A 15,345-nucleotide genomic window follows, 5' to 3' on the forward strand; every position below is an offset into this window, starting at 1 on the left:
GGTATTTAATGTCTAAAAATAATTAAATAATGTCTCTCATGTACATTTTCAGTTAATTTCAACATCCTCCTAACTTCTCTTCATAGTGCAAGTGATGTTGCTTTCGATCATCACAATGTTAGATTTGGAGATCATACCAATATTAAAATGACGATGTGTATTTATTTAGTTTCCAGTGGCTCACGGTCAGATGTTTCATCATTTCATTGCATTTGAATGCTGCAGTGCATGTATTTTCAATGTGTCATTGAACTCAGCTCCAGCAAATTCCATAAAATATAGCTCAAGAGAAGCCTCGTTTTTATAACACTATTTTGTGCCCAAGAGCAACTTGAAATAGCAAATAATCTTTTTAAATAAGTTTTTTCTTTTTCTAAAACGATTCTCCACACAAAACATAACTTACCTAAGCAATGTATTTACATCTAAGATGTGATTATAAGATTTTGCCATAATGGCTTTTTGATCCACTATCATTGAACACTCTCAACTCAAAATGACCATATGAAAAATAGAAGAAGAAAAAAGATTCAAGTTTCCATGAAGGATGAAGGTCTTTCCCTAGCCTTTTCCTTACTTGTGGACATTCTTAACCACAGTTGTCTGAGCTGTGTACTCTTGCTTCCCCCCATTCCTTATAGTTATGTCCCTCTTCCCTTTCATTGATGTCCTATTTCCTTTACATATCACAGTAGTCAGCTTTTCCTATGGCACTTTGCATTGTTATGCATTTTTACCCTTGATAGAGAAGGTTAGTCAAAGTTGCCCCCTTTGGTCAAAACGATAAAGGTCATATTTCTGACTCTCTACGGTATGACCTTTGATCCAGTGCCCTGTTGGCCTGTAGTCGTTCAAACTCATGTCGACTGTTCCGGTCTGGACTGAGGTTTGCTACCACGTCCTCTTCTTCATCCTCATCGCGGTTTAAGAAGGCCAGCTCGTTCTCGTAGCAGAAATTGGAGTTGGAGCTGGGGACCAGAAACTTGTTCTCCACAATGTCCTTGGCACTGCAGCGAGGGGTGGACGGCACCTCATACGTTTTGTGAAAGTGAGAGTAATCCACCTTATACACGTTCTTCTCCTCAAACAATACTGGCTCAAACCGATGACCCCAAAGGACCTCAGAGGCCAGGTAGGAGCTGCGGGCTTGCGTCGTCATAGCTGTCGCCTCGACCATTCCCTCCAGGATGACCACGATCTCAAAGTCCGCTGTCTCCAGGTCCTGTTTGCTGATCCCAAATAAAGGGCTATCCTCGTCAATCTCGTGGAGAATAGTGATCGGCGAAACTAAGAAAATCCTGTCCAGCCCTTTGTCAAAGCCCACATTGATGTCTAATTGGTCTAGTGGAATATACTCCCCCTCATCAGTGATCCGAGGTTTCATGAGCTGTGCCCTGACATGGGCCTCAACAATGTGACTCTTGCGAAGATTTCCCACCCTCCACATCAGACATAGCTTCCCATCCCGCATGGCGATAACAGCATTGTGGCTGAACAGCAGTGTTTGTGCTCGCTTCTTAGGCCTCGCCATCTTCGCCATGATGGCGCCTATCATGAAGCAGTCGATGATGCAGCCCACTATCGACTGGAAGACCACCATGAAGACGGCCACTGGACACTCCTCGGTCACACAGCGGTAACCGTAGCCGATGGTAGACTGCGTTTCAATGGAGAACAGAAAGGCGGCCACAAAGCCGTTCACTTGTAGGACGCAGGGAGTGAAGTTGTCATCACCAGCAGGGTTATCCAGGTCTCCGTGTAACAAGGCGATGACCCAGAATGCCAAGCCGAACACCAGCCACGAGACGACAAACACCAGGGTGAAGACGACTAGCATCCACCGCCAGCGGATGTCCACGCAAGTGGTGAAGATGTCAGCCATGTAGCGCGACGACTTGTCTTCCATGTTAGAGAACTGCACGTTGCACTGCCCGTTCTTCTTGACGAAGCGGTTGCGGCACTTGCGACGCGTGTGGATCTTGCCATTGCCAAAGCCGTTCATGCCATGCATGTTGGTGAGGCGTAGGCGCTCCTCCTCGGATGACACGCTGCTGAAGCGGTTGATCCGCCCCACGCTCATGCTCCTGATGCCACCCCTGGCATGAAGGTCGGAGCGGGAGGGCGGGCCTGGAGACCCAACGTGTGATGACAGGCCCCGCACACCTGGATCACGGGCCAAGCTGCATCTCAGGCCGTCACGGCCGCAGGGAGCTGGGCGGAGCACCTCCTGTTTGGATCCAGCCAATCCCTGTTGAGAGAGAAGAGCGATGCGTGAGTCTCTAATCGTGATATCACACACAAACAACTGTCAGCAAACTTGAACTCTTAAAACTCTTGGGTCGGTGAATTGCAAACACTTGCTTTTTGCATAAGTATAATGTGTGCGTGCACGCTTGCACGCACGCACGCGCACAGACACACACACACACACACACGTACACACGTACACAATAATTGTAATATAATAAATAATATAATAATAATATAATATAATATAATTTCATACAACAATGTACCTCAAAGTGCTTTACATGAAAAAAGGAAAAGGTTAAAATTGTTACGTACGTAAATTTGTTTATTTATTATTTGTTTATTTATGATGGCATCATTAATTAACACGGTACCCTATCTCACTGGGCTCATCCCTTGAGCTTGATACACTTTGATTTGATTATGAAGCAGGTTGGCTTCAATTATAAATCACCAGCTGTTTTTGTTTTACAATGATTTGTAGCATCACTCATGGTAGTCAATTACGGCTAGATTAGATTGCATTTATTGTACTTTCAAGTACACTTTCAATATATTGTACCCTATAAATGTTATCACACTATTACAGCATGACAATAGTATACCACTCTGTTATACTTCGCTTCTCTTTTCATTGTATTTTCAGGTGGAAGGCGTATGTGTGTCTGGCTGTGTGTGTTTAATTAATCAAGCTCCCAAGGGGATGCCATGTGTGCCGCTGACTCCAAGGGGCACACAGCCCCAGATGCTTCATACAGCAATGGGGAAAGAAGGACTTAAAGTGGCCTAAAAGTGAGCATTTTCTGTCACTACTGAGCCAAGATTCAAGCTCTATTTATTTGACCCCATTCTGTAGAATTTGCAGCATTATTAATCACGAAGACACTGTAAAGATTTATAGCACCTTCCCTGGGTTCCCTATACAGGCAGATGGGTAGAGTGATTACTCTCCTGTGCTGTGCCCTCTATTACATATTTACTGTAATTGTCAAACTTTAACTTACAGTAAGATAGTTTAGGTGTAATCACATGCACGCAATACTTGCCTAGTGGACTGAGGGCACAAATCCAAAAGTATCTTGTTACAACTATTTCTATTTGTCATCGAATATATCAGTAGTGATTTACAATAAGTGCAATAACAGTAGAGTAAGCTAATTTCCAAAATACAACTAGATAGGTGTGCTCAGTAGAGTGCAAATCTCTATCTACAGCCATGAAATAGTAGGCAGCATGTGATTATGAGTGGCACAGTCTCTCTCTCTCTCTCTCTCTCTCTCTCTCTCTCTCTCTCTGGCAGACGTAATCTGTCCAGTCAGTGCACTGGATGCTGAGGCTCAGGGTAAGCATGCAGAGCAGGGTCAAAGTGTTCTCCCCTAGGGTGCAGCTGGGCCGAGCCCCCTTTGGGTTCAGCCAGGTTTTATCTCCCTTGGGCCCTGAAGACTTGATAGCCCACTGTCATACACTCCCAAATCCCTGTGGCCCTGCTGTCTGCCGCGCACACACGCTCATGCTCGCTCACAGTAGCACGCTACAACTGTTGATCTGGAGTAAACATTACCGCATTCTCAATAACCTTAACCCATTTGGGGAGAAACAAAGATATATATATAGATAGGTATTGTGTTTCACTCATATGCTTTGAATAGCTCTTTTTCACAATGTCTCAACTACACATTTTTTATCAATTGCACAGCTGTTCCTTCTCAAACTAGCTCTCCTGTCATGGCTTTCAAACATGCAAACACCTGAATAGAGCGTAGGAGTTCAAATTGCAATTTAGCATCTGTTTGGATGCAAATATTGCCAAAGCAATTGAGTGTGTTCCCCTTAGGGCACCACATGCTTAGTGTCAGGTGGGCATGGATCATTGGATGCGTAATGCAGTGACTTTGTCGACTCAATGATAACATCGAATTGAAGCCAGCACTCAGTCTCAGTGCTTCACTTTGTGTATCTTTTGTGCGAACTGTAACGGTGCATGCATGACCTGGCCGGTGCTCCACAGCCAGCAGTCTCCAATGTCCATATCATACTGCTGTAGTGTGGTATCAGATGTCTAATGAATTGTTCAAATGAAAGTAAAAACCCCTCACCGTGGGCTCAGAGTCATTAGATAAGTGCCTTGGACTCTCAACCCAAGAAAACATTTACTGTAGGTAAATGTAAATAAAGAAGACATGTGGAGAGGTATTTAAGTCTGGCATCCCCTGGGAAAGGTTGTGCTTGTCTTATTTTGCATGTGCATACAATCAGTTTATTTTAGAAACCTGTTGGCAGGTCAGCATTATTAAAGCTATATTGCTAAAACAACCTTTTTTGTTTGTTAAAGCAATATATTATGATCATTGCTATAGAATTCTCCCCAACTCTCCAGCTCTTTAACAGAAAATACATTTTCAGGTGGGTTGAAAATTCCATCATCAGGAGAGAGTACCAATTAATCAGCTTGAATCTATTGTTCCAGTTTAAAGTTTGTCTGCTCATTCCAAGCATTAGTTTTGCATGAAAAACACTCCTTGGCCATAGCTGTCATCACAAATGTGATGTCATCACATTTGGGTGAGTGTTTTTGTGCAAAATTAATGCTTGTAAACCTTTGTGATGTCATAACATGCCCATATATGGAGTTCTTTGTCAGGCATACCCTAATATTGAGTCTATGCAGATGTCAGAACATCAACAAGTGTGATGTCAGAACAGACCAGACCGCCCAAGATGGGGCCCTCAGTAGCAATACATACTGTACATTATTAACACTTATTAAACATATACTGACTGCACCTTTTAATGATAAAGTAACATAGACCATTATTTTCCAACTATAAACTATTTCCCTTAATCCTAACTATAATGACAATAAACACAATATTTTGGCCCAAACAAATAATTACAAAGAAGAAAATCAAGAAAAAATGTGTTTTCTTCTTCTTTCTAATTATTTGTTTGTTGTCATGATTTCTCACGACTCGAGTTAGCTTAGTTTGTACGACGCATAAAAGGTCTTTAAATAAATACTTTTTGAAATGTCTATGAGGAAAATGAACGGGGAATCATTTCCTGAGCCCTGGTAGGGGGCGGGACTGCGACGTAAAAAATAAAAATAAAAACATAAATATTTTATTTATTTCATAAATAGAGAACCTTTCACTCAATAGGAACTGCTCCTGTCGCAAGTTGATGATGTCATATGTTCATGTGTGGTCCATGCAGCCCTATGGAATGTGTGGAATGCATATTATGCTAATAAAAAACACTTCAAATATTGCTTTGATGCCCATATTAACCGTAAGAAGAAGTATTAAGTTGTTTTTATTTGCATATGCATTCCATACATTCAATAGGGCTAGACCACACATGAACATATGACATCATCAACCTGCGGCGGGAGCAGTTCCTATTTTCCTATTTCCTATGAAATAAATAAAATATTGATGGTGTTTTTATTTTGTAATTTTTGTTATAGAGGGCAAGTATAATGTCATATTTGTCTTATTTGCCAGGGATCCTTTTAACAGAATGCATGAGTAAGTGAGTAATTAAGTAAATAAGTGACTTGGATACTGTCAATTTAAACAATTACAGCAATGAAAACAAGATGAATCAATGCTTTCTCATAAGATAACCTATACATTCTCATATACTTTGTCATACATTGTCATGGGTGAAAGGAAGGGTCAAGAGGAATATGATAACAATGGCTCAATTAATACCATTGACAACAGGTTATGTAAAATAATGGAGGGGGACAGGGAAGGAACAATGACTCGTAGTAGGATAGGGTTTTCCATCTCAAGAAACCAAACTCAACCACTACAATCCCTGCCCACCTCCCAAGGCCATTGTAAAGGTAGAGTCGAAGCTCAGGTGTCACTGTATTTTCCTATAGCTCGCCATGCGGCACTCATCTCGTCTCAAGTGACCGACAGGTATTTTCTTTTGGAACGGAACACTGCTTCGCTATGCTGTGACAATCTGTTTTTGAGATGCACTGTTTACAAAATGCAACCCTGTGCACAAATGCAATTCAACGCCATGCGCCATCGTACTACAGAGGATAAATTAGGATTATGAGTTACAGCCACAAGGCCCTCCTAGTACCCCCCACATCCACCCCCAGCCAAAATGATGCATTTGCTTGTATTTTGACTCAGTATGTGTACAGTATACAGTATGTGTGAGAGGTACAGTATAGTCATAAGATGACGTTTTTGGTTTGATTGCTCTGTGAATATCAACGATTGTATTTACCTAACAGGCTAACAGCTACAATATGCTTATTGTAAAAATGATATAAGATGATTTTAGTTTAGTTTTTACCTAATAAATTCAAAAGTACACAAACATGACAAAAACGATGAGAAATTAGTGATCTTATTTGAAGCCTCAACCTAAATAAATTATAGAGAATCCGAAATTAACCTACAGTCTAGATATCTGTGCGTGTGTGTGTGGCTGCGCATGTGTGTGTGTGTGTGTGTGTGTGTGTGTGTGTGTGTGTGTGTGTGTGTGTGTGTGTGTGTGTGTGCGTGTGTTCATGCATGCATGCATGTGTAAATAATAGTAACGGTGTCAGTGAGAAACAAATAAAACATGGATACAATACATGGAGAAAACAGTTTGAAGCATCTTTTGTAGGAAATGGCTTTTACCAGGTGGGAGAGCATTTATAATTTTGTACAAATTCGGAAATTGACCTCTGCATGTGAGATGTTTAGGATGATAAAGATCTGAAGAGTTCTGCAGCCTAAAGCTAATTTCTCCTTGTACTAGGTAATTTTCATACAGATTTTAGCATACATTCTATAATACTTGATGATCTTGCTTTTTTTCTTTATTTACAAATTATTATGCTATGTTTCACAAATACTGTAATTTAGCATATACCAGCGGAACAGCTACTCTAGCATCTAAACTACCATTTATTGAACCACATGAACCATACTGTATATACTTTGTTGATCGGATTCCCCCATGGGTGTACTGGCCCCCTCCTGATTCCTGATGGGAGTCCCCCAGGGGTCTACTGGCCCCCCTCCTGATTCCTGATCGGAGTCCCCCAGGGGTGTACTGGCCCCCTCTTGATTTCGTGATGGGAGTCCCCCAGGGGTCTACTGGCCCCCTCTTGATTTCGTGATGGGAGTCCCCCAGGGGTGTACTGGCCCCCCTCCTGATTCCTGATCGGAGTCCCCCAGGGGTGTACTGGCCCCGCTCCTGATTCCTGATCGGAGTCCCCCAGGGGTGTACTGGCCCCCTCCTGATTCCTGATCGGAGTCCCCCAGGGGTCTACTGGCCCCCTCCTGATTCCTGATCGGAGTCCCCCAGGGGTGTACTGGCCCCTCTCCTGATTCCTGATCGGAGTCCCCCAGGGGTCTACTGGCCCCCTGCTGATTCCCTCTACACCAAATTTCACCAAACATAGCCAATCTACATTGTGGTTCCTCTCATACTAATTTATTTAACATTAACTATGCTAGAGAGAAGCTGGTGAAAGTTTGCATGGTGACATTGGTCCACGAGAGACCCATCACCCAATGCATCCTCCACGTATTATGATAAGCCAAAATCTAACTTATGTTTAAAGTTTAAACTAATAAAGAAATTATAAGATTGTGATTAAGAGCATATGAGCCAGCCAGGCTAAGTGCAGTAATTGAGACACTGTAGATTATTTTCTAAAATGAACATGTATCCTCACAAATAGATGTTATTAGATGTAGTGTGTCAGCATCATTCCCTGTCAGGAGATGGAGAGCCTTCAGTTAACAAAAGCAACCAATGGCCAATCAATGGTGAGTTAATTTCAGAGCCATCAAGTCATTTATGTTCACTGAATCCATAACTGGTGGTAGAGCAAAAATAACACATGATGCCATATTGTCACCTCACTTTGAATAAAGGAATTATACCGTGTGCTTGTCACAGAATCATTACGCTTATTTCACAGTTGCCTTTCTGCACTGGTTGCCTGGTGCTTTTGGAACTGATTTTAAGATTTAACTGATTATATCTAACACTTATTTAGTCACATCGCAAAGCTCAACCCCTTACCAGCCAGAGCATGACATCCTTGACCTTAAACCTAAATGCTGTTTTGAAATAGTGTTGTGCGACGATAACAATGCCGTATTCTCCTCTGGCATCAACACCTTTTTGCATACATTACCTAGGGCCTGGCCTGGGCTGGCCGAGCAGTCCAGGCACCTAGGCTGATAATCCAGCCTGACTGTGTGTCGCGGGTTCGAGTCCCAATCCCGATGATCTTTGCTGCGTGTCTTCCCCCCCATCTATTTTCCTCTTTCCTGTCAAACTACTGTAAATCTATCAATAAAGTCTGTCTGTCTGTCTGTCCGTCGATAGTTCAGTTTTTCCATAAATGTGCTTTGTATACATTCAGTGCTTATTTCGCCTTATTATTCATGTATTCCACATTATTATAATGCAATCAAATTGAATATTCCATATCCATAATTATTCCTTAAATTATTTGTAAAGGCTATGGCATATTATTTATTTATTATGCTACTGTTTGTAAAACACTTTATAACTTTGTTTGAAAAGTGTTATATAAGTAACATTTCAGCCATGGCTCACAGTTCAGCCAGAACAACTCACACACTGTAAATAAGAAGCGCTTGTTTTAAGAAGACCACCTGTGTAGATGTATTGGGAATTAATGGGAGAAGGAGTTTGTCTTTCACTACAGCTTTTCTATACCCAGTCCAAAGAAATCCAACAAATCAGTCATTTAACTGCATGAACCCATTAAAATTAGGAAAGCATCAATGTCATTTTAGATTTTAGCATTGGCTATTCAAAAATAGATCACTCATAGTCTTAGATCACTCATAGATCACTCAAGAATCTTGAAAGCGTTTGAAGCCTTTTGAATCATTTTAACTCTTCTGGGTGTCCCTGCCTGGCACAAAATATTTTCAGATGGGGGTCTATAGGCAAATATATATCCATTTGGGGATCCGTAGCATGAAAAAGTTTGAGAACTACTGATTTAGGAGGCATTTGTAGAATCGGTCTCAGGTCTTAATGGGTTAAAAGAAGAGGAGACGCAGATGAAGTAAGCCATTCCTTCCTTACCTTCAGTTTGCACCTGTCTGTGGGGCCAGAAAGCTGTGTCTTCTCTCCCCAGTGTCCTTGTCAACCAAACTGAGGCATATTCTCCGAACGTTGGCCACCAAAGCTGCCCTCCTCTCTTCGTGCGTGTCTACCTATGGGTAGTATTGCTCCATCCGCTTTTGCCAAAGGCAAAGAAAGCCTTTGAATTTCTTCATCCTTGCTCAATCTCCCACTATCTAAGCTTTGTTTTTGGACTTTTTTAAGTTAGGCAGACAGAACTCCTTGTGATGTAGCAAAATACGCACCTTGTGTGAATGTGCAAAAAAAAAAAAAAGTATAAAGATTTAGTAGAGACTCTCCCAGTGAGACTTTATGTTTTGTATCCCCATGAACTAATTCCTTAGTGGGTCTTCAGTTCAGCACTCATCTGTGCTCATGTAGAGCGTTTAGGTCGCATTTCCCATAAAACTGGAGAATTTCTACCTCGCTGCTTATTAACTGAACAGCTTTCTCTATAAATCTTTTGCAATCTGATCTAGTTGGTCTGCAGTTCTCTCTCTCTGGCTGGCTGTCTCTCATCCCTCCCTGCCTCTCTCGCACTCCCTCCCTTGGTGTCATAGAAGCTGCCATTTGCAGCCACCCTCCCTCCTTTCTCTTCCCCTCCCCCTTCTCTCTCTCTCTAACACACTCTCTCTCTCTCTATCTCTCTATCTCTCTCACTCTCTCCTCTTTTCTCTTTTCTTTCTAAGTCCCTCTGTCTCTATCTCACGAGTCGGCGCTACCAGTTGCAATTGACAGTGGCTCGATGCACAGCCCTCCAGAGAGCTTGGTCCACTGTGTAGGCTCCCTTGCATACGATTGCATCTGTTACTTGTGAAATCAGCAGGTGTATCATTTTTGCACTGTCTGGCTTTCCATCTAAGTCGTGAAAAGACATTTCTCTGCCTCAAATCCTTCACAACAAAAAACAACATCCAAAGCATCCACTAAACAATTCATGAAGCATCAAATTATGTCATGCCCTGGTCATTATGAAATGGTTACTTTTCTCTTCTGTTATGTAATATTGTTGAGAAGGCCATCATCTGTTTGGAAGAAGGCCAGTCAGGGAACTGGCCTTTCTAGAACAGGGCTTTCCAAAACTTTCAGCTCCATATTTTTTATGAATTTTATTTCTGAAATCTTTTGAAAATGTTCTTCTAATTTTTTTTATTTGAAATAATAAAAAATGGTAGGAAATGTAAAAAGAGGAATAACTGTGTCCGTGACCCAAAATTGGGTCCCGTCTGTTTGGGAACCACTGTTCCAGGACACCTTGCCCCCTGAGCGGCCACAGTGTGGACGCCGTAAATACCCATGCATCATTCATTGCCCACTGTGTGTGTGTGTGTGTGTGTGTGTGTGTGTGTGTGTGTGTGTGTGTGTGTGTATTGATAGATCATGCTTACGGCCTTTCACACTTCATTCATCGAATTCAAATCATCATTGACCCTAGGGCGTGTGTGTGTGTGTGTGTGTGCACATCTGTGTGCCTGTGCAGGTCTGTGACTTATGTTTCTACACAGTAAAGCATTAGTTTAGCTCTGAGGGAGAGTGTGAAAATGATGCGTCCATTTTTACGCACTGGTTTACACCTGTGACTTATGGATCTATCTTCACTGAGTTATTATTTCTTTATAAAGTATATGTATTGGTTTTAACAAAATTAAGGACAATAAACACAGACATTACACAACAAGAACATAATAACAAACAAGAAAAGAAAAGAAAGAAAAACAGCTCAGGCACAACACTATTGTAAATAAAAAGATGGAATATACAAAGACATGGCAAGAACAATGAACCATGATGGCAATAAGTGGCTATTGATAAGACTCACATTCGGGAAATGCATACATACTGTATATATTTTAAAAAGACAATACAGTCATCATAGGCACCAAATCGTTACAGTGAGAGTAGACCCATGCATACTCCACTTCGAGGCGGCAACCGCCCCCTCCAGGCGGCAGGGCCACCGCCCCAAGAAGCAGCCCCCGACGCAAGGCATCGGGACCCCTGCCCGGGCGACCGCCCCCCCACACCCAAAGGGCGAACAAGCCCCCACCCCAAAGCAGAGCACCCACTAGGGAAGAATGCTGGCATATAAGAAATCTAAGGTTGGCACGGAAAACCTCCAAGTACTGTGGCAGACATGAATGTAGGTCCAATATGATCTAAATAGGGATCCCAATTTTTTTAGAAAGTGTCCAATTTAGAATGCAACATGCATGTAATGTATTCACAAGGAATACAGTCCATTATAATGTTATGCCATGATTTATTTGATGGAGCAACATCCTTGATCCAAAACAAAAGAATATTCTTCCTAGCAGCAAACGTTAATAAGTTGAATATCCTCTTATGTTTGACATCAATAACATGATCATCTGGGAGACCAAGTAAAAGACACAATGGGTTTAAATCGATTGGGACACCAAAAATAACAGAGAGTTCCAATGTCATACGAATAGTTCTGAAGCTTCACACAGGACCAAAGACAGTGAACGTAATTATCAATCTCTGTCTTGCATTTAAAGCAACACTGAGTTATTTTAACAGTGATGATTTTTCCCCCTCTACTTACATTTGAATCTGCCAGTCATTTCATTGTAACTTGTAATGGTTTTAGTTTGTCTTTATTTTATCAGGGCGGCAGTGGCTCAGGGGTAGAGTGACCGGATGGGAACCTGCAAGGTTCCCAGTTCGAACCCGTGCTCTCCCAGAGTTAGTGTCGAAGTGTGCTTGAGCAAGACTCTGAACCCCTAATTGCTCCTGATGTGCAGGTTGGGGCCTGGTTTCTGGTTTTCCTCCAGCATCGGTGTATGAATGTGTGTATGAATGGGTGAATGTAATGCACAAACTATGTAAAGTGCATCGGATAAAGGACCCCTTAACTAAGCAAACCAGCCATGAAGGCCATGAAAGCCATGATCATTCAGCAGAAAGAGCAGCAACAAAGAATATGTAGTACGTTGTCTCAGCACCTGCGACTCCTCAAACAACATTCATTTATTTGGGACTTATTTGTAGACTACCTTGCCTCTGTTGTAGAGTGCATTACTGTTACACTTGACAACTATATAATGTGACGTTTTACCACAGTGCGATGTGCATACATAACGTTCCTTTCACACCATCAGTCAAAAGAGACACATCTAAAAGAGATGACAATTACTCAAGGGGGGATGTGAGAAGATTCTAAATTGAGCCACCCTGGCTGAGCCTCAGCTTCATCACTTATGATTCATCAGTGCAGGAACCTTCTCTCTTTATGCTTTATTCTCTTTCTCTCTCTTTCTCTCCCTCTCTCTCTCTTTCTTCCTCTCTCTCTCTCTCTCTCTCTCTCTCTCTATCTCTCTCTCTATCTATGTCTATGTCTGTCCCTTCTCTGTCACTCTCCATATATATCTTTAATATCTGTCTATCTATATCTAGATATATATCTATCTATATATATATATATATATATATATATATATAGATATATATACTTAAATATATTGCTATGGACTACGGTCTCCCGCAATAATGTCTCATTTTAATGCTTTGGCACTGGAATTAGAACAGTGGATCACATGGTTCACACATTACAGACGGTATAGACCATTATGTAATAGCACTATAACCACAGGTGACACCTCACATATCATTTGCATGTCTGCCATCTAAACCGGAGGCAGTTTTATTTATCATATATTTCTTCCTCTCTACCTCTGTGGAGGACTGAGAGGACTGACTGCTGCTTCCATGGCTACGCGTCTCACACATGCAGACAGTCCATTTTTGTCGCTGGCACGAATTGACGGGAGAGCGATGGGGAAGGAGGACCGCTAGTGGCGTGCAGGCAGGCCGTATCTATACAGAGACCAGCATGACCGTGAGTCATCAGAGAACAGAGAGCTGGAGGTGGAGGGGACGAATGAAGGAGCAGTTACTGCAAGTTAGAAATGGAAAGATGAAATCAGAAGGTAGAAGCGAAGTGCTGCGGGAGGTAACATCAAGTGACAGAGAAAACAGATGAAGTGGTGAGGAGGAAATCATAGAAAGAGAAATAGACAGGCAGAGAGAGAGAGAGAGAGAGAGAGAGAAGCATCTCTTCATTGCCAGCTGTTTGTCGTTGTGTGCAATTTGCATTAATCAGACAGCTCCTGTGAATAAACATTTGATGATCTCAGTGATGATAGTGATTTTGTCATTTAATGGCAGAAGTCTGCCTGCCATATGTCACATGATGAGCTCTACTTACTTGTTGTTCACAGCTCAAGCTCACTCCATCACTGTACTTTAAATATTCCGTACTGTAGGGCATATCACCACAGCCATGCTGGTCATGTTTGTAGAACAAGTATCTGTTCCTCCCACAGTAAGATCGTTCGTGGTGACAGTGCAGCAGCACTTAGCAGTTTGCACTGATTGGTCAGATACTGCTCTATCACCCCTTGGGATGATAATAGTTACGCACGCACGCACGCACATTGTCACAGGTGTAACAACACGCTGGTAAAAAAAACAAGAAAGAAAAAGAAGAAAAAAACAGAAAAGAGTGTCAAAAGGCTGAACGCAGGTGGCATAAAACAAATCTCCATATTCATCATGACATCTATATAAAGAGAGACTTTGCATTTATAGTTTGGTACTGAAAAATGCAAGGCGGTCAGTCTTCTCTGACATCATTGCTACCGTGAGAACAGGAACAATTCTACACGCTTTGTTTGCGACTGTCGAACAGGCTCCTGTGTCAGTAGCCTCTGAACATTTATCCGCTAGGCTAGAGCCTGCAATTAAGTCACTGACAACATTCTAAAAATGTGTCAAGCACAGGCCATGTGTCCACTTCAGGCTAATTCAAATACCATGAAACTATTTAATCTGATCGACTACGAAAACTTGGAAGACATCATACAGCATCTGAAATCATTTCACATTACCTGGCCTCAGATACAAATTGTCAACACATCTCTTCAATCAGTTTGCTTCCCACAGACTTATGAAAGCAACAGTCATCAAGCCACTCTTGACAAAAGAACAACTTAGACACGTCACTATTAAACAATTATAAGCCCATATGGAGACTGGAACTAAGTTGTCCCCCAGTTCTCTATCCTTGGCCCCCTCCTATTCCGCTCTACACCAAATCTCTTCAGTGAAAATAGCTAATCTACAAGCTTGTAATGTGTTGTTAGCTTTTAGATCTGCTATTTTCATGTTCACATAGTATGCTAAGCCCGGCATAGGGTTCAAATAAGGAAGACCAATATTGATATATCCGTATTGATTTTTCCATGTTTATATCCTTATCGTGTTATGTTACTTATAAAATCACAACCTGCTGCCCACACAGATCTTAGACTGGGGGTGGAATGCCATGGCATTGCCATTTTTAAAAGGCAGTGTATGATTATTTCCCTCTTAGTCTTCTTTTTTTAATTACTTTTGCTGAGAGGGTGTAGATTAGACTAACTTTACAGATTGGCGTATTAGTCGACAGAGTGTATCTGATTGGTCTATACTTTACATGATTTCTCTCTATTTCTCTCACCTACGTATACTTATTCCAACTCACCCAGACTTCACATTCACAAGCATAGAAACATGCACCTGGCACGCTATTCAGTCACTGTGCGACCAGTCTATGGACTGGTCGCACAGTGACTGAATAGCGTGGCCCTGCATGCAGAACGGCTGCGCAGACTTGACCTTGCTCTGTATACAGTTCTGTCTGTGCTGTACCATGCAGCGCCGTCTCCTCTGTTACTGCCCGCTGTCCTTATGACACTTCAAAAGTAGCTCAACGGTTGCCCAGGGCCGGATGTATTGCATTATATGCAGGCTGTAAAATCAATATGTCTGTTACAGCAAGAACAAGGCTTGTCTTTCTTTTCATTCCATTCTCTCTCTCTCTCTCTCTCTCTCTCTCTCTCTCTCTCTCTCTCTCTCTCTCTCTCTCTCTCTCTCTCTCTCTCTCTCTCTCTCTCTCTC

At 42.0% G+C, this 15,345-nt stretch overlaps 1 protein-coding gene across 1 annotated transcript; it reads right to left on the reverse strand.

Annotated features, from left to right (window-relative positions):
* Positions 1-790: 790 nt before the first annotated feature.
* Positions 791-2,080, reverse strand: kcnj12a (potassium inwardly rectifying channel subfamily J member 12a; the record flags this gene model as incomplete). Its single annotated transcript, XM_083786889.1, has 1 exon — positions 791-2,080. One exon carries the CDS (start codon positions 2,078-2,080, stop codon positions 791-793), a length of 1,290 nt encoding a protein of 429 aa, XP_083643015.1.
* Positions 2,081-15,345: the final 13,265 nt, after the last annotated feature.

This window comes from Protomyctophum parallelum (genome assembly GCF_964188405.1).
Source record: "Protomyctophum parallelum genome assembly, chromosome: 17".
NCBI lineage: Eukaryota > Metazoa > Chordata > Actinopteri > Myctophiformes > Myctophidae > Protomyctophum > Protomyctophum parallelum.